Source organism: Hyla sarda, chromosome 6, assembly GCF_029499605.1.
Source record: "Hyla sarda isolate aHylSar1 chromosome 6, aHylSar1.hap1, whole genome shotgun sequence".
NCBI classification, from domain to species: Eukaryota; Metazoa; Chordata; class Amphibia; order Anura; family Hylidae; genus Hyla; species Hyla sarda.
This window is the reverse complement of record NC_079194.1, coordinates 77761818-77785838: the sequence shown is the minus strand read 5'-3', so window position 1 is coordinate 77785838 and position 24021 is coordinate 77761818. Positions and strand designations below refer to the sequence as shown.

Genomic DNA, 24021 nt, shown 5'->3' with positions numbered 1-24021 from the left:
TTTTTGGAAAAGTGCACAAAACATGTTTTTGTTTTTTTTCAACAAAAGTGCTGCGCCCAGATGTTAGCTGGGGGTCAATAGGAAAAAAAAGAATGCCATGCAATGTGCAGGCGTTTATTTGTTTTTTATGGATGACTGTGTGAAGATTTTTAATCATGTCTAATAAAGCTTGAAGTTTTTGAGAACTGAAACCCACTTCTCTTCCTTGCTATCCTGAGTAGAGATGAGCGAACTTACAGTAAATTCGATTCGTCACGAACTTCTCGGCTCGGCAGTTGATGACTTATCCTGCGTAAATTAGTTCAGCTTTCAGGTGCTCCGGTGGGCTGGAAAAGGTGGATACAGTCCTAGGAAAGAGTCTCCTAGGACTGTATCCACCTTTTCCAGCCGACCGGAGCACCTGAAGGCTGAACTAATTTATGCAGGAAAAGTCATCAACTGCCGAGCCGAGAAGTTCGTGACGAATCGAATTTACTGTAAGTTCGCTCATCTCTAATCCTGAAGATAGGCCATCAATGAAGACGTCGCCAGAAAGTATGAATATTTTTTCTGCGCAGGACTCAGAAGCAAAGCAGGCTACACTTTTGAATCCAACACAGAAACATGGCCCAGATTTATCAATCTTTAAAAAACTGGTGCAATTTGCCCACAGCAACCAATCACAGCCCAGCTTTCATATCTTAAAGGGGTATTCCACCCCTAAACATCTTATCCCCTATCCAAATTATAGGGGATAAAATGTCTGATCACGGGGGTCCCACCGCTGGGGACCCCCGCAATATAGCTTGCAGGACCCACCTGTTTCGTCCGTCACGCCCCCTCCCATAGACTTGCATTGAGGGGGCAAGGTGTGTTGTCACATGGGGACGGAGTCGTGACGTCACAAACTTCCGTTCCCATGGTCAGGACCCAGACCCTCCAGCGCTTCCGGAGCAGAAACAGGTGGGTGCCGCAGGTGGGCTCTTTTAAAAATTAAAGAAGCAATCTGATTGGATGCTATGGACAAACAGTCAACTTTTCCTCTGCACAGGTTGTGGTTAATCTCCCATTTTCAAGAAATAGAATAAACAAAGTCACTAGTTTACTGCATTTGGCCAAATAAACCTAATGGACCTGTAGGAAGCCCGTGGTATACCTTTCTGACAGGTTACCAACATATACTGGTGATGTGTGAGCAGAACGTGGTATGAATGGCTCCTAATCCATCCTGTGTGAACTTGTCCTAAGGATGTAGATACATGACAGAGCCCAGAACAAGATGCCTGTACAGCAGTGTAACATACAGTCATGGCCATAAATGTTGGCACCCCTGAAATGTTTCAAGAAAATTGAGTATTTCTCACAGAAAAAGATTGCAGTAACACATGTTTTGCTATACACAGGTTTATTTCCTTTGTGTGTATTGGAACTAAACCAAAAAAGGGAGGAAAAAAAGCAAATTGGACATAATGTCACTCCAAACTGCAAAAATGGGCTGGACAAAATTATTGGCAGCCTTAACTTAATATTTGGTTGCACACCCTTTGGAAAGAAATAACTAAAATCAGTGGCTTCCTATAACCATCAATAAGTTTCTTACACCTCTCAGACGGAATGTTGGACCACTCTTCCTTGCAAACTGCTCCAGGTCTCTCTTATCCTTTTCCCAACAGCAATTTTAAGATCTCTCCCCCAGGTGTTCAATGGGATTTAGATCTGGACTCATTGCTGCCACTTCAGAACTCTCCAGCGCTTTGTTGCCATCCATATCTGGGGGCTTTTTGACATATGTTTGGGGTCATTGTCCTGCTGGAAGACCCAAGATCTCAGACGCAAACTTAGCTTTCTGACACTGGGCTGTACAGTGCGACTCAAAATTTGTTGGTAATCCTCAGATTTCATGATGCCTTGTACACATTCAAGGCCCCCAGTGCCAGAGGCAGCAAAACAACCCCAAAACATCATTGAACCTCCACCATATTTCACTGTAGGTACTGTGTTCTTTTCTTTGTAGGCCTCATTCCGTTTTCGGTAAACAGTAGAATGATGTGCTTTACTAAAAAGCTCTATTTGGTCTCATCTGTCCACAAGACGTTTTCCCAGAAGGAAGTTAATTTTGGCAAAATGTAGTCTTGCTTTTATATGTCTCTGTGTCAGCAGTGGGGTCCTCCTGGGTCTCCTGCGATAGCATTTCATTCCATTTAAATGTTGACGGATAGTTTGCGCTGACACTGATGCTCCCTGAACCTGCAGGACAGCTTGAATATCTTTGGAACTTGTTTGGGGCTGCTTATCTACCATCCAGACTATCCTGCATTGACACTTTCATAAATGTTTCTCTTCCGTCTATGCCCAGGGAGATTAGCTACAGGGCCATGGGTTGCAAACTGATAATGTTGCGCACTGTGGGCAAAGGCAAATCTAGATCTCTGAGGATGGACTTGTAACCTTGAGATTGTTGATATTTTCCCACAATTTTGTCCCTCAAGTCCTCAGACAGTTCTCTTCTCCTCTTTCTGTTGCCCATGCTTAGTGTGGCACACACAGACACACAATGCAAAAACTAAGTGAACTTCTCTCCTTTTTATCTGCTTTCAGGTGTGATTTTTATATTGCCCACACCTGTTACTTGCCCCCAGGGGAGTTTAAAGGAGCATCACATGCTTGAAACAATCTAATTTTTCCACAATTTTAAAAGGGTGCCAATAATTTTGTCCAGCCCATTTTTGGAGTTTGGTGTGACATTATGTCCAATTTTTTGGTTCCAATACACACAAAGGGAATAAACATGTGTATAGCAAAACATGTGTGACTGCAATCCTTTTCTGTGAGAAATACTTCATTTTCTAGAAACATTTCGGGGGTGCCAACATTTACAGCCATGGCTGTAGAATGTGTCAGCAGATAAGTCCCTGCCCCTATCTTATATGAAGGATAGCCTTATGCCTATCTCATGTATGCTTAAACTCCTTCATGGTATTTGCAGCGACCATTTCTACAGGAAGGCTATTCCATGCATCCACTACTCTCTCAGTAAAGTAATACTTCCTGATATTACTGCAGAAACCTTTCCCCTCTAATATAAAACTGTGTCCTCTTGTGGTAGGCAGGACACTGTATATGCACCACTGTAGTGCCTATCTATGTACAGAGATATTTGCCCATAGATGCAGCACTTCTGCAGTGCTGCATCTATGGGCAATGTGGACCATGCCGCCCTTTTTAATGCAGAATTCAACATAAGAAAACCTCCTTAGACTTCGCTCACACTGCATTTTTGTTTCTGTTGAACATAGCCTTTTTTTTTACTTCCATTATAGAAAAAAACTGATTGTAGCATATCAGTTTTTTTTGTGGGGGCACACACAACAGCTTGATTGACCACATTTTTTTATACAATAAAATTAATGGACTTTATCGGAAATGGTGAAACAGATGCATAAACGCTGTGTAAACATAAGCTTATGCCTCTGTACCTCATAGGAAGCTCATTCTGGTATACTGGTAGTTAGTGAAAGCCACATGCACCTCTATGGCACCCCATTTTGGCTTTTATATAAAAAATTGCCTGTAATACATCCTTGTGCATGTGTTCTTGAGAAAAGTCAAGTAAAGTCAACTTTAAAATGTCTTTACTTTTTTGTTTTAGTAAGAACTATAAAAAAAAACAAATTTTAATTGCCCCTTAAAGGGTGGTTTAACAATAAAATCTATATTAAAATTAGAATAGACAGATAAATATTAAATTGACATGAGATAGATATAAGATAGACAGATAGATACAACCAGTACACAAATAAATACACAAAACTCTAGGCAGAATGGAGAAAGAGAGGAAGGTGCAATGGGGGAGATTTATCAAAACCCGTGCAGAGGAAGAGTGGTGCAGTTGCCCATAGCAACCAATCAGATCGCTTCTTTCATTTTCCACAGGCCTCTAAAGAGGCCTGTGGAAAATGAAAGAAGCAATCTGATTGGTTGCTATGGGCAACTGCACCACTCTTCCTCTGCACAGGTTTTGATAAATCTCCCTCAATGGGTGCAAGCAAGAAGGGATGAGGTCCTCTTACTCCCAAAAATACAAGAAAAGAAATTCATTGCAGCACTTCCATATGGTGAAAACCAGTTTATTCTATCAAAATGTGAACAGCGACGTTTCGGCTCTCTCCAGTCTTTTTCAAGCAGCCTGCTGCTCTGGAGAGAGTCAAAACGTCGCTATTCACATTTTGATAGAATAAACTGTTTTTCACGTTTGTTTTTTTACATCATATGGAAGTGCGGCATTGAATTTCTTTTTTAGCTAAATAAATAAATATATATGAGATAAATAGACAGGAGTGAGAAAGATAGGTAAATAAATTGATATGAGATTGATATAGTTATACATGTTAGATAAATATTAGTGGTGGCCCAGTACGGGGTGTTAGTGGTGGCCCAGTACGGGAGGTGTTACCTCGTACCCTCCTGCAGTGTCCCCCCTGTTTATTGTAATTGTATATAATCCCTATGTTATATATGTAAGAGTGTTATACCTTTAAGACTGTTTACCATGTGATTTGTCATGTGATTGTTACCCAGGAGGTATCAGTGACCAGGTGACCTATGGGTGACCAATGGAACCCCACCAAAGCCTCCCCATATAAGCCCTGGGTGGAGCCTCGGCACTCTCTCTTAGTCTTTGCTGAGGTCAAGTCAAGTCGGGCCTAAGTGTGTGTCCAGAGTCATAGGAGGCCTCAAGTCCAGTCTGCAGCCACAAGCTAGAAACCTGCAAGTAACCACAGTCACAGTCTTGTCAGTCAATTCAAAGTCATCTGTCTAGTCAACGTGGCCTGCACTAAATTGTCCACCTCCACTACAAGTCCCAGCAAGCCCTTAACCTCCTTACGTTTAAAAAATCATAACCCTTTCAATTTTGCACCTAAAAATCCATATGATGGCTTATTTTTTGCACCACCAATTCTACTTTTTAATGACATCAGTCATTTTACCCAAAAATCTACAGCGAAACGGAAAAAAAAATCATTGTGTGACAAAATGGAAGAAAAAACACAATTTTGTAACTTTTAGGGGCTTCCGTTTCTACGCAGTAAATTTTTCAGTAAAAATGACACCTTATCTTTATTCTGTAGGTCCATACGATTAAAATGATACCCTACTTATATAGGTTTAATTTTGTCGTACTTCTGGAAAAAATCATAACTACATGCAGGAAAATGTATACGTTTAAATTTTAAACTTAGAATTTTTTTTTTTGCTCGTACGCCATTGACCGTGCGGTTTAATTAACAATATATTTTTATAATTAGGACATTTTCGCATGCGGCGATACCACATATGTTTATTTTTATTTACACAGTTTTTTTTTCATGCGAAAAGGGGGGTGATTCAAACTTTTATTAGGGAAGGGGTTAAATAATTTTTATTCACTTTTTTTTTTGCAGTGTTATAGCTCCCTCTAGTGGTTATAAAACTGCATGCTCTGATTTTTTTACATTGTTCAATGGTTTCTCATAGGAAACCATTGATCAATGATTCTGCCGCTTGACTGCTCATGCCTGAATCTCAGGCACTGAGCAGTCATTCGGCGATCGGACACCAGGAGGCAGGTAGGAGACCCTCATCGTGTCTTACAGCTGTTCGGGATGCCGCGGCGAAATTCGCGGCGATCCCGAACAGCCCCCTGTGCTAACTGGCAAAGTTTTACTTTCACTTTAGACGCGGCGTTCAACTTTGAACGCCGTGTCTAAAGGGTTAGTAGCGCCCGGCACCGCGATCAGTGCCGCGCGCTATTAGCCACCGGTCCCGGCCCTTGTTAGAAGCCGGGCCCGACCCGCTATGACGCGTGGCCCCAAGTTATAGAATGGGAGCGGACTCAGGACGTACAGGTATGCTCTGAGTCCTTAAGGTGTTAAGGTCTCCGAAGTCACTGGTCACCTCCGTGGGCCTGGCTGAACTGTATAGACTTTTCTACCTGTCTAACCTCAATAAAGCTACCGTTGTAAGTAATTTGGCGTCAAGGTCATTATTAACCCCGTGCCTAGCCCAGGATCCAGCGGTATACCTTTGTGTGGTATTGAGGATAAACCATGCCCTGGAATCACGAATACAAGGGGTTAATGCCATCTGCCCCTAGGATAATTCCATCTGCCCTGCATCATCACTCCCCATACCATAACTTGATAGATAGATATGAAACAGAAGCACTGCTTGAGTACACCAAAGAAAAGCAGGTGCCAGCAATCCAGACCCGATCACGGTTTACTTTAGGTAGGTATAAAACAGCGCAGATGGTGTGAAGCAACAAGTGAATTTATCCAACCCGTGTCCAGCCGCAGGCCTGAAAAAGATTCTATTGATAAAATGAAACGTTGATGCTGGACATGGGTTGGATAAATTCACTTGTTGCTTCACACTATCTGGGAGTGCTGCGCTGTTTTATACCTAGATAGATAGATAAAGGATAGATAGATAACGGATAGATAGATAAAGGATAGATGGATAGATAACGGATACATAGATAGATAAAGGATAGATAGATAACGGATAGATAGATAGATAAAGGATAGATGGATAGATAGATAAAGGATAGATAGATAAAGGATAGATAGATAGATAAAGGATAGATAGATAAAGGATAGATAGATAGATAAAGGATAGATAGATAGATAGATAGATAGATAGATAGATAGATAGATAAAGGATAGATGGATAGATAACGGATACATAGATAGATAGATAAAGGATAGATAGATAAAGGATGGATAGATAGATAAAGGCTACATAGATAGATAGATAGATAGATAGATAGATAGATAGATGGATAGATAGATAACAGATAGATAGATAGATGGGTAGATAGATAACAGATAGATAGATAGATAGATAATAGATAGATGGATAGATAATGGATAGATAGATAGATAAAGGATAGATAGATAGATAAAGGATAGATAGATAAATGAGATAAAAAGGCGATATGAGATTGATATAATTATACATGATATAAAGATTATACATATATATACAATTACGATGTAGTTAGCACAGATAGAAAGATGATAGATCACTTCGATCCGGAACTAAGACACCGTGTCTAAAATTGTCGTCGGAAGAAGTATAGTGCTGCACCATTATTGACGTCATGTGGCGACGGCAGTTAGGGGGGCGGAAACAGGAGGAAGAAGGGGAGGAGCCTGTAGGAGACCTCTTGTGCGACAATAACACGCGTGTGGCCGATGTCCGGTCGAAGTCATGAGTACTAAACACGTGACGTGCCGGTAAGTGAACGGCCAGTGCCCGGTCCCGGGGCCGCGGATCGGTGTGTGCTGTGTGGTGACGCAGGGAGGGCAGGGTGTCGCTGTGTTGGTGGGCGGGACTGTGCTGAGGGTAAGTGGGTGGAGAGGAGAAGTGAGGAGCTCGTGTACATGAGTTATTATACTCAGCAGAGCTGTCCCTGTACTGTATATGGGGTATTATACTCAGCAGAGCTGTCCCTGTACTGTATATGGGGTATTATACACAGCAGAGCTGGCCCTGTACTGTATATGGGGTATTATACACAGCAGAGCTGTCCCTGTACTGTATATATGGGGTATTATACTCAGCAGAGCTGTCCCTGTACTGTATATGGGGTATTATACACAGCAGAACTGTCCCTGTACTGTATATGGGGTATTATACACAGCAGAGCTGTCCCTGTACTGTATATGAGTTATTATACACAGCAGAGCTGTCCCTGTACTGTATATGGGGTATTATACACAGCAGAGCTGTCCCTGTACTGTATATGGGGTATTATACACAGCAGAGCTGTCCCTGTACTGTATATGGGGTATTATACACAGCAGAACTGTCCCTGTACTGTATATGGGGTATTATACACAGCAGAGCTGTCCTTGTACTGTATATGGGGTATTATACACAGCAGAGCTGTCCCTGTACTGTATATGGGGTATTATACACAGCAGAACTGTCCCTGTACTGTATATGGGGTATTATACACAGCAGAGCTGTCCCTGTACTGTATATGAGTTATTATACACAGTAGAGCTGTCCCTGTACTGTATATGAGTTATTATACACAGCAGAGCTGTCCCTGTACTGTATATGGGGTATTATACACAGCAGAGCTGTCCCTGTACTGTATATGGGGTATTATACACAGCAGAGCTGTCCCTGTACTGTATATGGGGTATTATACACAGCAGAGCTGTCCCTGTACTGTATATGGGGTATTATACTCAGCAGAGCTGTCCCTGTACTTTACATGAGTTATTATACACAGCAGAACTGTCCCTGTACTGTATATGGGGTATTATACACAGCAGAGCTGTCCCTGTACTGTATATGAGTTATTATACACAGCAGAGCTGTCCCTGTACTGTATATGGGGTATTATACACAGCAGAGCTGTCCCTGTACTGTATATGGGGTATTATACACAGCAGAGCTGTCCCTGTACTGTATATGGGGTATTATACACAGCAGAACTGTCCCTGTACTGTATATGGGGTATTATACACAGCAGAGCTGTCCCTGTACTGTATATGAGTTATTATACACAGCAGAGCTGTCCCTGTACTGTATATGAGTTATTATACACAGCAGAGCTGTCCCTGTACTGTATATGGGGTATTATACACAGCAGAGCTGTCCCTGTACTGTATATGGGGTATTATACACAGCAGAGCTGTCCCTGTACTGTATATGGGGTATTATACACAGCAGAGCTGTCCCTGTACTGTATATGGGGTATTATACACAGCAGAGCTGTCCCTGTACTGTATATGGGGTATTATACACAGCAGAGCTGTCCCCGTACTGTATATGGGGTATTATACACAGCAGAGCTGTCCCTGTACTGTATATGGGGTATTATACACAGCAGAGCTGTCCCCGTACTGTATATGGGGTATTATACTCAGCAGAGCTGTCCCTGTACTGTATATGGGGTATTATACACAGCAGAGCTGTCCCTGTACTGTATATGGGGTATTATACACAGCAGAGCTGTCCCTGTACTGTATATGGGGTATTATACACAGCAGAGCTGGCCCTGTACTGTATATGGGGTATTATACACAGCAGAGCTGGCCCTGTACTGTATATGGGGTATTATACACAGCAGAGCTGGCCCTGTACTGTATATGGGGTATTATACACAGCAGAGCTGGCCCTGTACTGTATATGGGGTATTATACACAGCAGAGCTGGCCCTGTACTGTATATGGGGTATTATACACAGCAGAGCTGGCCCTGTACTGTATATGGGGTATTATACACAGCAGAGCTGGCCCTGTACTGTATATGGGGTATTATACACAGCAGAGCTGGCCCTGTACTGTATATGGGGTATTATACACAGCAGAGCTGGCCCTGTACTGTATATGGGGTATTATACACAGCAGAGCTGTCCCTGTACTGTATATATGGGGTATTATACACAGCAGAGCTGTCCCTGTACTGTATATGGGGTATTATACACAGCAGAGCTGTCCCTGTACTGTATATGGGGTATTATACACAGCAGAGCTGTCCCTGTACTGTATATGGGGTATTATACACAGCAGAGCTGTCCCTGTACTGCATATGGGGTATTATACACAGCAGAGCTGTCCCTGTACTGTATATGGGGTATTATACACAGCAGCGCTGTCCCTGTACTGTATATGGGGTATTATACACAGCAGCGCTGTCCCTGTACTGTATATGGGGTATTATACACAGCAGCGCTGTCCCTGTACTGTATATGGGGTATTATACACAGCAGAGCTGCCCCTGTACTGTATATGGGGTATTATACACAGCAGAGCTGCCCCTGTACTGTATATGGGGTATTATACACAGCAGAGCTGCCCCTGTACTGTATATGGGGTATTATACACAGTAGAGCTGCCCCTGTGCTGTATATGGGGTATTATACACAGCAGAGCTGCCCCTGTACTGTATATGGGGTATTATACACAGCAGAGCTGCCCCTGTACTGTATATGGGGTATTATACACAGCAGAGCTGTCCCTGTACTGTATATGGGGTATTATACTCAGCAGAGCTGTCCCTGTACTGTATATGAGTTATTATACACAGCAGAGCTGTCCCTGTACTGTATATGGGGTATTATACACAGCAGAGCTGTCCCTGTACTGTATATGGGGTATTATACACAGCAGCGCTGTCCCTGTACTGTATATGGGGTATTATACACAGCAGAGCTGTCCCTGTACTGTGTATGGGGTATTATACACAGCAGAGCTGTCCCTGTACTGTGTATGGGGTATTATACACAGCAGAGCTGTCCCTGTACTGTGTATGGGGTATTATACTCAGCAGAGCTTCCCCTGTACTGTATATGGGGTATTATACACAGCAGAGCTGTCCCTGTACTGTATATGGGGTATTATACACAGCAGAGCTGTCCCTGTACTGTATATGGGGTATTATACACAGCAGAGCTGTCCCTGTACTGTATATGGGGTATTATACTCAGCAGAGCTGTCCCTGTACTGTATATGGGGTATTATACACAGCAGAACTGTCCCTGTACTGTATATGGGGTATTATACACAGCAGAACTGTCCCTGTACTGTATATGGGGTATTATACACAGCAGAGCTGTCCCTGTACTGTATATGGGGTATTATACACAGCAGAGCTGTCCCTGTACTGTATATGGGGTATTATACACAGCAGAGCTGTCCCTGTACTGTATATGGGGTTATTATACTCAGCAGAGCTGTCCCTGTACTGTATATGGGGTATTATACACAGCAGAGCTGTCCCTGTACTGTATATGGGGTATTATACACAGCAGAGCTGTCCCTGTACTGTATATGGGGTATTATACTCAGCAGAGCGGTCCCTGTACTGTATATGAGTTATTATACACAGCAGAGCTGTCCCTGTACTGTATATGGGGTATTATACACAGCAGAGCTGTCCCTGTACTGTATATGGGGTATTATACTCAGCAGAACTGTCCCTGTACTGTATATGGGGTATTATACACAGCAGAGCTGTCCCTGTACTGTATATGGGGTATTATACTCAGCAGAGCTGTCCCTGTACTGTATATGGGGTATTATACACAGCAGAGCTGTCCCTGTACTGTATATGGGGTATTATACACAGCAGAGCTGTCCCTGTACTGTATATGGGGTATAATACACAGCAGAGCTGTCCCTGTACTGTATATGGGGTATTATACACAGCAGAGCTGTCACTGTATTGTATATGGGGTATTATACTCAGCAGAGCTGTCCCTGTACTGTATATGGGGTATTATACTCAGCAGAGCTGTCCCTGTACTGTATATGGGGTATTATACACAGCAGAGCTGTCCTTGTACTGTATATGGGGTATTATACACAGCAGAGCTGTCCTTGTACTGTATATGGGGTATTATACTCAGCAGAGCTGCCCCTGTACTGTATATGGGGTATTATACACAGCAGAGCTGTCCCTGTACTGTATATGGGGTATTATACACAGCAGAGCTGTCACTGTACTGTATATGGGGTATTATACTCAGCAGAGCTGTCCCTGTACTGTATATGGGGTATTATACTCAGCAGAGCTGTCCCTGTACTGTATATGGGGTATTATACACAGCAGAGCTGTCCTTGTACTGTATATGGGGTATTATACACAGCAGAGCTGTCCCTGTACTGTATATGGGGTATTATACACAGCAGAGCTGTCCCTGTACTGTATATGGGGTATTATACACAGCAGAGCTGTCCCTGTACTGTATATGGGGTATTATACACAGCAGAGCTGTCCCTGTACTGTATATGGGGTATTATACACAGCAGAGCTGTCCCTTTACTGTATATGGGGTATTATACACAGCAGAGCTGTCCTTGTACTGTATATGGGGTATTATACACAGCAGAGCTGTCCTTGTACTGTATATGGGGTATTATACTCAGCAGAGCTGCCCCTGTACTGTATATGGGGTATTATACACAGCAGAGCTGCCCCTGTACTGTATATGGGGTATTATACACAGCAGAGCTGTCACTGTACTGTATATGGGGTATTATACTCAGCAGAGCTGTCCCTGTACTGTATATGGGGTATTATACACAGCAGAGCTGTCCTTGTACTGTATATGGGGTATTATACACAGCAGAGCTGTCCCTGTACTGTATATGGGGTTTTATACACAGCAGAGCTGTCCCTGTACTGTATATGGGGTATTATACACAGCAGACCTGTCCCTGTACTGTATATGGGGTATTATACACAGCAGAGCTGTCCCTTTACTGTATATGGGGTATTATACTCAGCAGAGCTGTCCCTGTACTGTATATGGGGTATTATACACAGCAGAGCTGTCCCTGTACTGTATATGGGGTATTATACACAGCAGACCTGTCCCTGTACTGTATATGGGGTATTATACACAGCAGAGCTGTCACTGTACTGTATATGGGGTATTATACTCAGCAGAGCTGTCCCTGTACTGTATATGGGGTATTATACTCAGCAGAGCTGTCCTTGTACTGTATATGGGGTATTATACACAGCAGAGCTGTCCCTGTACTGTATATGGGGTATTATACTCAGCAGAGCTGTCCCTGTACTGTATATGGGGTATTATACACAGCAGAGCTGTCCTTGTACTGTATATGGGGTATTATACACAGCAGAGCTGTCCTTGTACTGTATATGGGGTATTATACTCAGCAGAGCTGCCCCTGTACTGTATATGGGGTATTATACACAGCAGAGCTGTCCCTGTACTGTATATGGGGTATTATACACAGCAGAGCTGTCACTGTACTGTATATGGGGTATTATACTCAGCAGAGCTGTCCCTGTACTGTATATGGGGTATTATACACAGCAGAGCTGTCCTTGTACTGTATATGGGGTATTATACACAGCAGAGCTGTCCCTGTACTGTATATGGGGTATTATACACAGCAGAGCTGTCCCTGTACTGTATATGGGGTATTATACACAGCAGAGCTGTCCCTGTACTGTATATGAGTTATTATACACAGCAGAGCTGTCCCTGTACTGTATATGGGGTATTATACACAGCAGAGCTGTCCTTGTACTGTATATGGGGTATTATACACAGCAGAGCTGTCCCTGTACTGTATATGGGGTATTATACTCAGCAGAGCTGTCCCTGTACTGTATATGGGGTATTATACACAGCAGAGCTGTCCCTGTACTGTATATGAGTTATTATACACAGCAGAGCTGTCCCTGTACTGTATATGGGGTATTATACACAGCAGAGCTGTCCCTGTACTGTGTATGGGGTATTATACACAGCAGAGCTGTCCCTGTACTGTATATATGGGGTATTATACTCAGCAGAGCTGTCCCTGTCCTGTATATGGGGTATTATACACAGCAGAGCTGTCCCTGTACTGTATATATGGGGTATTATACACAGCAGAGCTGTCCCTGTACTGTATATATGGGGTATTATACATAGCAGAGTTGTCCCTGTACTGTATATATGGGGTATTATACACAGCAGAGTTGTCCCTGTTCTGTATGTGGGGTATTATGCACAGCAGAGCTTTCCCTGTACTGTATATGGGGTATTATACACAGCAGAGCTGTCCCTGTACTGTATATGGGGTATTATACACAGCAGAGCTGTCCCTGTACTGTATATGAGTTATTATACACAGCAGAGCTGTCCCTGTACTGTATATGGGGTATTATACACAGCAGAGCTGTCCCTTTACTGTGTATGGGGTATTATACACAGCAGAGCTGTCCCTGTACTGTGTATGGGGTATTATACACAGCAGAGCTGTCCCTGTACTGTATATGGGGTATTATACACAGCAGAGCTGTCCCTGTACTGTATATGGGGTATTATACACAGCAGAGCTGTCCCTGTACTGTATATGGGGTATTATACACAGCAGAGCTGTCCCCGTACTGTATATGGGGTATTATACACAGCAGAGCTGGCCCTGTACTGTATATGGGGTATTATACACAGCAGAGCTGTCCCCGTACTGTATATGGGGTATTATACTCAGCAGAGCTGTCCCTGTACTGTATATGGGGTATTATACTCAGCAGAGCTGTCCCTGTACTGTATATGGGGTATTATACACAGCAGAGCTGTCCCTGCACTGTATATGGGGTATTATACACAGCAGAGCTGTCCCTGTACTGTATATGGGGTATTATACGTAGCAGAGCTGTCCCTGTACTGTATATGGGGTATTATACACAGCATAGCTGTCCCTGTACTCTATGTAAGTCTGCAGTCCTTACCCAACCTGCATGTAAGTCTCCAGACTCTAACCCAACCCCCACGAGTCTCAAGTCTTACCCCACCTGTATGTGAGTCTCCAGACCCTTACCCAACCTGTATGTAAGTCTCCAGACCCTTCCCAACCTGTATGTAAGTCTCCAGACCTTTACCCAACCTGTATGTAAGTCTCCAGACCTTTACCCAACCTGTATGTAAGTCTCCAGACCTTTACCCAACCTGTATGTAAGTCTCCAGACCTTTACCCAACCTGTATGTAAGTCTCCAGACCTTTACCCAACCTGAATGTAAGTCTGCAGACCCTTACCCAACCTGTATGTGAGTCTCCAGACGCTTACCCAACCTGTATGAGTCTGCAGACCCTGGCCCAACCTGTATGTGAGTCTGCAGACCCTGGCCCAACCTGTATGTGAGTCTGCAGACCCTTACCCAACCTGTATGTGAGTCTCCAGACCTTTACCCAACCTGTATGTAAGTCTGCAGTCCTTACCCAACCTGTATGTAAGTCTCCAGACCTTTACCCAACCTGTATGTGAGTCTCCAGACGCTTATCCAACCTGTATGAGTCTGCAGACCCTTACCCAACCTGTATGTGAGTCTGCAGACCCTTACCCAACCTGTATGTGAGTCTGCAGACCCTTACCCAACCTGTATGTGAGTCTGCAGACCCTTACCCAACCTGTATGTGAGTCTGCAGACCCTTGCCCAACCTGTATGTGAGTCTGCAGACCCTTGCCCAACCTGTATGTAAGTCTCCAGACCCTTGCCCAACCTGTATGTAAGTCTCCAGACCTTTACCCAACCTGTATGTATGTCTCCAGACCTTTACCCAACCTGTATATAAGTCTGCAGACCCTTACCCAACCTGTATGTAAGTCTCCAGACCCTTACCCAACCTGTATATAAGTCTGCAGACCCTTACCCAACCTGTATGTAAGTCTCCAGACCTTTACCCAACCTGTATATAAGTCTACAGACCCTTACCCAACCTGTATGTGAGTCTCCAGACGCTTACCACACCCGTGCATGTCTCAAGACCCCTATCCAATCCATATATTTAAAGCTGTAGAAAACCAGAGCTCCTTGGGCCCCCAAAAGCTTTGTTGTTATCATTGCAAACACAGTATTGCAGAAACAGTATCTCAGCCCTTTACAGGGAGATACGTACTTGGTTTTCTGTGTGTGTGGAAAATTTTTGAAAATGTTAATAAAAAATAATTGATTAATAACAAAAACCAGACATGATGACCGGCTTCAGATTCCTTAACAAGTGGGGTTACTTCTGCCGGACCATTGGTTATTATTGTGTCAGAGCCTTGGCCCATTGAAGCGTCCGCTGATTTTCCGATGGGCCTATCCAAGGGTCTCAACATTCATGTAAGAATCATACCTGTACCCTCAGACCCCGCACACAAAGCATATGCTTTCAGAAAATAGACCAATCGTAGTCACAATTCCAATATGTTTGTCCCAGTGAATTCTAAGGGCCCATAGGCAACATATCATGATACGTGTCTCATTTTGTCAAGCTGCCGACATAGGGCTTGAAAATGTCATGTGAATGTAACTTAAGCCTTTATTGTGTATTTTCAGGTATTTCATACACGGCGTGTGCCGAGAAGGTAATCGCTGCTTGTTCTCACATGACTTGGCGAACAGTAAACCATCTAATATCTGCCGTTTCTACCAGAAAGGACAGTGTGCTTATGGATCCCGCTGCAGGTACGGTGTTTCTGTACTACTGCTTTATTTTTATGCTTTTCAGGTGCATTCACACACTAGTAACTAGCAACGGGTTTCCCGCTGTGAGTTACGCTACCATTCATTTGGGTCCACGGTCAGTCCGCAAATCCAACACTATTGCGGACTGTCTGTGGACCCGGTTAAAGGGGTACTCCGGTGTTTAGACATCTTATCTCCTATCCAAAGGATAGGGGATAAGATGCCTGATCGCGGGGGTCCCGCCGCTGGGGACCCCTGTGATCTTGCACGCGTGTTCGCTCCGGGTCTTACTACTGTCGATCACGGGGCCGGAGCATTGTGAACATGCTCCAGGGACTAATTGTAACGGGGTGCGACGTGCAAGATCGCGGGGGTCCCGCCGTTTGGATTGGAGATAAGATGTCTAAACACCGGAGTACCCCTTTAAATCAATGGTAGCGTAACTCACAGCGGGATTCCTGCAGCGGGCAACCTGCTGCTAGTAATAGTGTGTGAACGCACATTTTAAAGCTTATTTTTCTTTTTTTTTTTGTGGTACAATGATACAGACATTCCACTGACAGCGGAGCGCCAGCAGAACATGACGTTGCTGTGACCGCTCAGAAATGCGCTCTCTCATAGATGCCAGTGCATTTCTGTGTGTACTCCGCAGAAAGAATAGACATGACTATTCTTTCTGCAAAGGCTGGAATCTGAATGATCTAGCAGAGGAATTCTGCCATGTGAACAGTGCAGCAGAATCCCATTGAAATCAATGGGACTCTGCTGCAGTGGAATGTCCATGCGGAATTTTTCTGCGGGACTCTGCACGGAAATTCCATTGTGTGAACATGGCCTCATAGAGATCACAGGGAAATGTATTTTCCCTTTTACTATACTATACTGTGAACTGTAACATAACATCTACAGCCCTTTAAATACATTAGGTGAACAATAATGAATGGTACCTGCTGGGAATATGGAGTCTCCTCCCCAACTACATTCTCTATTATTACTTTGATATAGATAGACTAAGAGGGCAGAACTGATAATAACATGTTTATTTCATCTTCCAGAAGCCAAAGACAAGCCCTGGAGAAGTCTGTCTTGTGTGTACATTACAGATATATTCTTGTGTTTTACAGATATGATCATATTAAAACTTCAAGTTCTCCTGTGGTTTATTTCCATCAAGATGTCCCAGCAGCCGCAGCAGCAGCTGCCACCGCCATGGTAGAGACTTCTACCACATCATCATCAACTTCTGAAGTGGAAACCCCTCCTGTTGTCTCCAAGACCACCCCACACAGGCGAGAGAAGAAGGCTCTCATTCTAAGAGATCGTGGTAGGTACTGGTTTTGGATATGGCTTCTAAAACTCGTGGAGCTGAAGAGCAGATTAAGGAATAAGATGACCTTAGAAAGTATAATGTCACATTGTTTTTTAGTTGTTACCTGATAGAAAATGTATGTTCTGATTAGAGATGAGCGAACTTACAGTAAATTCGATTCGTCACAAACTTCTCGGCTCGGCAGTTGATAACTTATCCTGCGTAAATTAGTTCAGCCTTCAGGTGCTCCGGTGGGCTGGAAAAGGTGGATACATTCCTAGGAAAGAGTCTCCTAGGACTGTATCCACCTTTTTCAGCCCACGGGAGAACCTGAAAGCTGAACTAATTTATGCAGGAAAAGTCATCAACTGCCGAGCCGAGAAGTTTGTGACGAATCGAATTTACTGTAAGTTCGCTCATCTCTAGTTCTGATATTATGTTATCTTTGTTGCAATCCCATCAGATCTGTGTGGACAGGCAGAAGACAAGACCCGAGTCAATCCAATTCAGAGTTTAGACGATTGCAGTGATGCACAAGGCGGTGATCTGGAAGGGAAACCACATTCATACCTGGCAGCCATCTGTACTGGATTAGAAGAAGTTGAAACAGCTGCCCCTTATCCTCAAGACCCTCAGCAGCTTTGCCCCTATGCAGCTGCTGGAACGTGTCAATATGGAGAAAGCTGTGTCTATATCCATGGAGATGTGTGTGAGATTTGCAGCCTACAAGTACTTCATCCATATGACCAGGAGCAGAGAAAATCCCATGAAAAGGTGCGGAGAGTTCATTGTCGTCAAGGTCTTCGGTGCAGTATTGTTAAGTATTCTTTAAAGTGAACTGGTCTGTGGTTTTCTGCTGCCCAAACCACATTGCCATTTCATAAAGTAGTTGCATATCGCAAACCCCCAGCGATTCTCAGAATACAAGGACCACATACTGATCAGTGCTATGGCCTGTTCACTTTTCTTTACACACCAGAGCACCCAGCTATGCAGAGGATGGTAGCACATCTCCATACCCTTCAATGGGGGACCATTTGTTGCTGTACAAGGGAAGACTGAAGGGCCCATAGATCTGATTCAGCCCTGTAGCCATTTATTTCTCAATCAGTTGGGGTCCAGAGCTCAGACCCTCACCAATTAGAAAGGGACGGCATAGTTAAGTTAATAGTACACTTCTTTCTCTGTGCCTCATCTGTATGCATGCTTCTCCTGGTTATCTGCAGATGCAGTACACTACTTAGGAATCCCATATGGTATGTTCACTTTCTCATTGTATAAGTATATATGTGACCCATGATATGCTGTCAGGAGCAGACTGGGGCCTTACATCACAGGCCTTAGACATCAGCTTTGGACAACTAGTTTCTGGATTATGGAACTGGTTTTGAGGTGCAGCATTGCCTGAATCTCCACACGCTGGAGCTGAGCGGGATCGAGGTATAAGACTTGTGCTTTAAATGGAATTAATGTCTTACCAGAGATCCTCTGAAAAATTATTTTTTTTTAAGTAGTTTTCTAGGACTGTGCCTTAATAAATATATATGTAGTAAGAAGTAGCCGTATTAGTCCAGTGATGCAAATGCAAAATCATAGGATTCCTCCCGAAAGCTTATCTCTACAAAATACGGTTTGTCCAAAAAAAAAGTGTTACAAGATTCTGCAGCATACTATGATTTTGTGTGTGTGTGTGTATATAGTATATAATATATATTTATTTATAATTTTTGTCCCTCCCCCAGATGTGCATGGCGAACTTTGAACATGAGATGGAAAAGGCTTTCGCTTTCCAGGCCAGTCAGGATAAAGTCTGCAGTATCTGCATGGAGATCGTATATGAAAAGGTTTCCCACTCCGAGCGTAGGTTCGGGATCCTGTCAAACTGCTGTCATACGTATTGCCTCTCCTGCATCAGACAATGGCGATGTGCCAAACAGTTTGAGAATCCAGTTATAAAGTAAGTGTGAGACTTTACCACACATTATCAGACAACACAGAAGCACATGGGGTGGTAGTGATGCTTCACTATTCTTGTCAGATGTTAAATTGTGCTCAGTACTGCCCTGCTGTGGTCACACAATATTCTGCATATTGACTAAACTGAGATCAATTTGCAAAGACAGAAGGCAAAGGGATGAGTTCTCTGACATCTTTATAGAAATATGGGTTCCCCAGGATGTGAAAACCTTTCAGAGATTTGCCAACACTTCATTTTATAAAGGTAGGGAGTCTATAAATGGATATTGTTGACCTTATTCAACTACAGAAATGTATCAATTGTTTGATTTTTACTTTGTCCTTATTCCTATATAATGTTTTAATGTTTCCTCATCAGGTCGTGCCCAGAATGTCGAGTCATATCTGAGTTTGTAATCCCCAGTGTGTACTGGGTAGAAGATCAGTCCAAGAAGGATGAACTTATTGAGGCTTTTAAGCAAGGAATGGGGTGAGTGTAGTAAGTGAGTAAATGTAGCTCCAGTTGCAATATCCTTCCTGATCTGACGGGGGTGTGGAAATACTATATGCAAAGTGTTAGTTTCAGTGACAACCTTATGTCACCCAGAGAGTATTGTACATGGGTATGTATTGTACACAATCCTCTCTGCCCGTTGTAGGGTTACCACGACAGCTGAGCATAAGCATCCCTCTATACCAGTGGTTCTCAACCTTTTTTGCAACTGTACCCCCAAAGGGTGAAAGTACCATATTTTTCGCCCTATAGGACGCACCGGCATATAAGACGCACCCTATTTTAAAGGTGCAAAATGTAGAAAAAAAAGATTCTGCACCCAACAGTGATCTTCAACCTGCGGACCTCCAGATGTTGCAAAACTACAACTCGCAGCATGCCCGGACAGCCGTTGGCTGTCCGGGCATGCTGGGAGTTGTAGTTTTGCAACATCTGGAGGTCCGCAGGTTGAAGACCACTGGATAGGAGGTAATACTCGCCTGTCTCCGCCGCTCCAGACCTGTCACCGCTGCCCTGGATGTCGCTCCATCGCTGTCACCGCGTCCCTGTGGTGTCCCCGACGCTCCGGACGTCTTCTTCCCCGGGATCCACGCTCTCCGTCATCACGTCGCTACGCACGCCGCTCCTATTGGATGACGGGACGGCGTGCGCGACGACGTGATGGCGGCGGTCCCGAACAGCCGGGTTAGTGTTACTTTCGCTTCAGACGCGGCGGTCAGCTTTGATCGCCGTGTCTGAAGGGTTAATACAGGGCATCACTGCGATTGGTGATGTCCCGTATTAGCCGCGGGTCCCGTCCGTTGATGGCCGCAGTTATTCGCCGTATAAGACGCACCAACTTCCCCCCCCCCCCCCCCCCAGTTTTGAGGAAGAAAAAGTGCGTCTTATACGGCGAAAAATACGGTATGTCTGCGGGTAAGTTCACACGAGGGGTACCGGCAGACAAAATAAGTCATAATAAAAGTATTTAATTTCGTAATGGCATGTGCTTACCTTTCTTATGCGATACTTAATCCCCTGGTGCCATTATTCTCCCTCCCTCTGATCCCCTTTTGCCATGATCTCCCCCTTCCATCCTCATCCCCTTTTGCCAGTATCCCCCCATCCATCTTATTCCCCTTGTGCCCTTATTCCCCCCTCCCATCCCCCTGGGCCAATATATGAGAAACCTACAAGAACACCCTCCCATACTGCAGTGTTACACTTAGTTTAACATGCTTACCAGGCCTGTGTCTATCCCGTTCGGCGGGAGTCAGAGGGTCGCACTGACAGGTGATGTCCTTGTGCGCTGTGCCAGAACCTCCGCGCAATGTCAGGGACGTCACACGTCAGGCCCGGCAGCCACTGCAGCTCATGTAAGGCGGGCGCAGCTCCGCCCACGGTACAATATAGTGAGCTACCGCAGCGTCCAATACCTACCCTGCGCCTGAACATGGACTTCATCCAGCTTGTTCTAATGATCGTTGGGGGTTTGAACAACCAGATCTCATCTAATCAAAACTTTTGACATGTCTCTGTCCGTCATTTACCAAAACTTCTCGGCCTCTCTCTTCGCTGCAGGAGACTGATTCCTTGGAAAGTCTATGGGCCTGTCTCCTGCAGTAAAGAAGCAACAGGGAAAGCTTAGTACTTCTAGTTATATCTATGAATAACCCATAGTTTATAAATAACCTGTACATTTCTGGAGACAAATATATGGAAATCTAGGTTTATTATTTTTATTACAGTTTCATTAGATAAGAATGTCGAGTAATGTCTAAAGTGCAAATGAAGTAATGTTATGTCTGTACAGTATCTGCATGTTACATGTTACTGTACAAAATACATTAGATCACAATGACTGACAGAGTGACGACAATTCTACTACCATTGATGGGTAGCGCTGGTTGAAGTTTGTGAGAAAATTGCTCATCATTGTAAACCGAATATACATAAAGATTCCTATTTTTCTGTTTCAGTAAAAAAGCATGCAAGTATTTTGATCAGGGACGCGGCACCTGCCCATTTGGGGGTAAGTGCCTGTACCTGCATGCCTACCCTAATGGAACCAGAGCAGATCCAGAGAAGCCACGGAAACAGCTTGGGTCAGAAGGCACTGTGAGGGTAAGATTTTTATTTATTCACTTGTCACTGTGAGGCCATGTTTACACGAAACATCTACCACGAAAATCCTGATTCCGGGATCCACCGAAAGAGTAAACATGTCAATTCTTCTGGCGGAATCCACTCAGAAATATGTTGCTGTCTATGGAGATGGCGCATTTCTGAGCAGTCCTAGCGCCAGCATTTTCTGCCAGTGCCCACTATTTTCGGAATGTCCACCTGTGTTTTCTGGGCAGACATTCTGCAAAATTTCCACTGTATGACTATGGGATGTTATTTGTCTGGCTAAATATTATGGTTTAAAAATCGTCACCATCTCATAGACGACAATGCATTCCATGCGGAGTCCACAGAAAGAATGGACAGGTTCATTGTTTCTGCGGGCGCGAAAATTGGAATTTCCGTGCCATAAAAATCTGGCTCGTAAATTCCAACGTGTGCACAGCGCAGCAGAATCCCATAGAATACAATGGGACTCTGCTGCTGCAGAATCTCTGTGCGGAATTCCCCACGGAAATTCCGACGTGTGAACATAGCCTTAAAGTTAAAGGAGCCAAGTTGTAATTCAACACACAACCCAAGGAAAGGTCTGTTTCTGTTTTTTTTTCCAGCTCTATTTTTCCATTTCTGGAATCTCCCTTTAAATCTAATGCTGTATACTTTATTTAACACAAGCCCAGGTTACAAGTGTATCTATATATTTATCTATCTGGATTGGCATAAAAAAAAAATATATATATATATTTTTAGTATATTGGTTAGATGTATTATGCCCACTCTCTTGACAACATTGGGTTGCAATCCATTATTTTATTGTTGCTACGGATGTTAAGATTGCTTATAACATTTTAAAAAGTAAAATGGTTAAGAATGCCTGAGAGCCTATTATATAGATTTCTATGGTATGTTTGGACCAAGCCAAGCGATATGGGATCCAATTTATAGTACACTCTGTATTTTATGCAATCAGAATATTGTTTCCTCTTTGCCCCCTGGCAGCACAGATGGGATAAATCTGCACCCAGACTCCTTCCCAGAACCCTGGGAGGCCCATACATCAGTCACATTGGCGCGCTGGCCCCACCTCCAAACCTCACTGCGCTTGCAGGGTAGCCCTGTGTGTCTGCTCCTAGAACAATATGCAACGTATTTCCCTCCGTGCAGCGGATTTTGCGCAGTGTGATATAGGCTGTGCATAAGCTACGTGCGACCCTCCACTAAATGTACTTTTTGTATTTCTTTGTAGTTCTTTAATGCAGTCAGGCTATGGGACTTCATTGAGGATCGAGAAAATCGTAGTCTCCCCAGTACGGACGATGCTGTGACTGAACTGGGTGACCTCTTCATGCATCTGTCAGGAGCCGATCAGCAAGACGCCACCTCTTCTAGCTAGAGACTGTGGGATTAGTGTAAGGACGGCAGAACTAAGTGTCCTTCCCTCTGAGAAAGTAAAAACTGAGCCACACTGTGATGTCCTCCTAATTCTGGGAGTCCCTGTGCTCTGCTCTCCACCTGTATTGTTCTTACTTCACCACTCAATATTTTGTATTTAGTAAATAGAATAATGTAAAATAGGAGCCGCCATAACTTAAGTTGCTCATAAAAAATTTGCTATCAGCTCATGCCGTTTTTCAGAGATTCTTCCAATTTAGTGTCCAGGAGGGGGGGTTGGATGGCTATTCGATAAAATGAGCGTGTTGTTGGCCAAAGCCAAAAGATCTTTGATCTGTATCTGTCTAGCTATGTTGGTGGAACACTGTGCAAAACAATTGGTAAGGATTAGTTATAAGATCATAAGTTATTGTAGAACAGTGTTTCTCAACCAGTGAGCCTCCAGCTGTTGCAAAACTACAACTCCCAGCATGCCCGGACAGCTGAAGGCTGTCCGGGCATGCTGGGAGTTGTAGTTTTGCAACAGCTGGAGGCACACTGGTTGGGAAACACTGCTGTAGAATGTGGTTTCTACATTTTATTTTATTAATGCATTTGACATGGTCGAGCATGAAAAATCTTCATGTCTGTGGGTGAATGTGATCATAAATCTTATAAAGCTTTATTCACTTACAGATTGATCAGGTCCCAACTTACAATTCGCCACCTGTATTACAAAAGACATCTTTTTAGGGTAAGGTTACAAATTGTGTGTATGCAGCGCAAAATCCGCTGCTCAATGGGAAATACTCT

General features: G+C 43.8%; 1 protein-coding gene across 2 annotated transcripts; it reads left to right on the top strand.

Moving 5' to 3' along the window:
• Positions 1-7112: 7112 nt before the first annotated feature.
• On the top strand, positions 7113-23459 carry MKRN2 (makorin ring finger protein 2). 2 transcript variants are annotated; one of them, XM_056524247.1, is made up of 8 exons: positions 7113-7256; positions 15827-15955; positions 17080-17279; positions 17728-18038; positions 19007-19221; positions 19600-19710; positions 21693-21837; positions 23084-23459. In XM_056524247.1, exons 1-8 carry the CDS (start codon positions 7231-7233, stop codon positions 23228-23230), a joined length of 1284 nt encoding a protein of 427 aa, XP_056380222.1. In that variant the 5' UTR covers positions 7113-7230; the 3' UTR covers positions 23231-23459. The 2 variants fall into 2 exon arrangements, with proteins under 2 accessions (XP_056380222.1, XP_056380223.1); XM_056524248.1 differs by lacking the exon at positions 7113-7256 and adding an exon at positions 7268-7365.
• Positions 23460-24021: the final 562 nt, after the last annotated feature.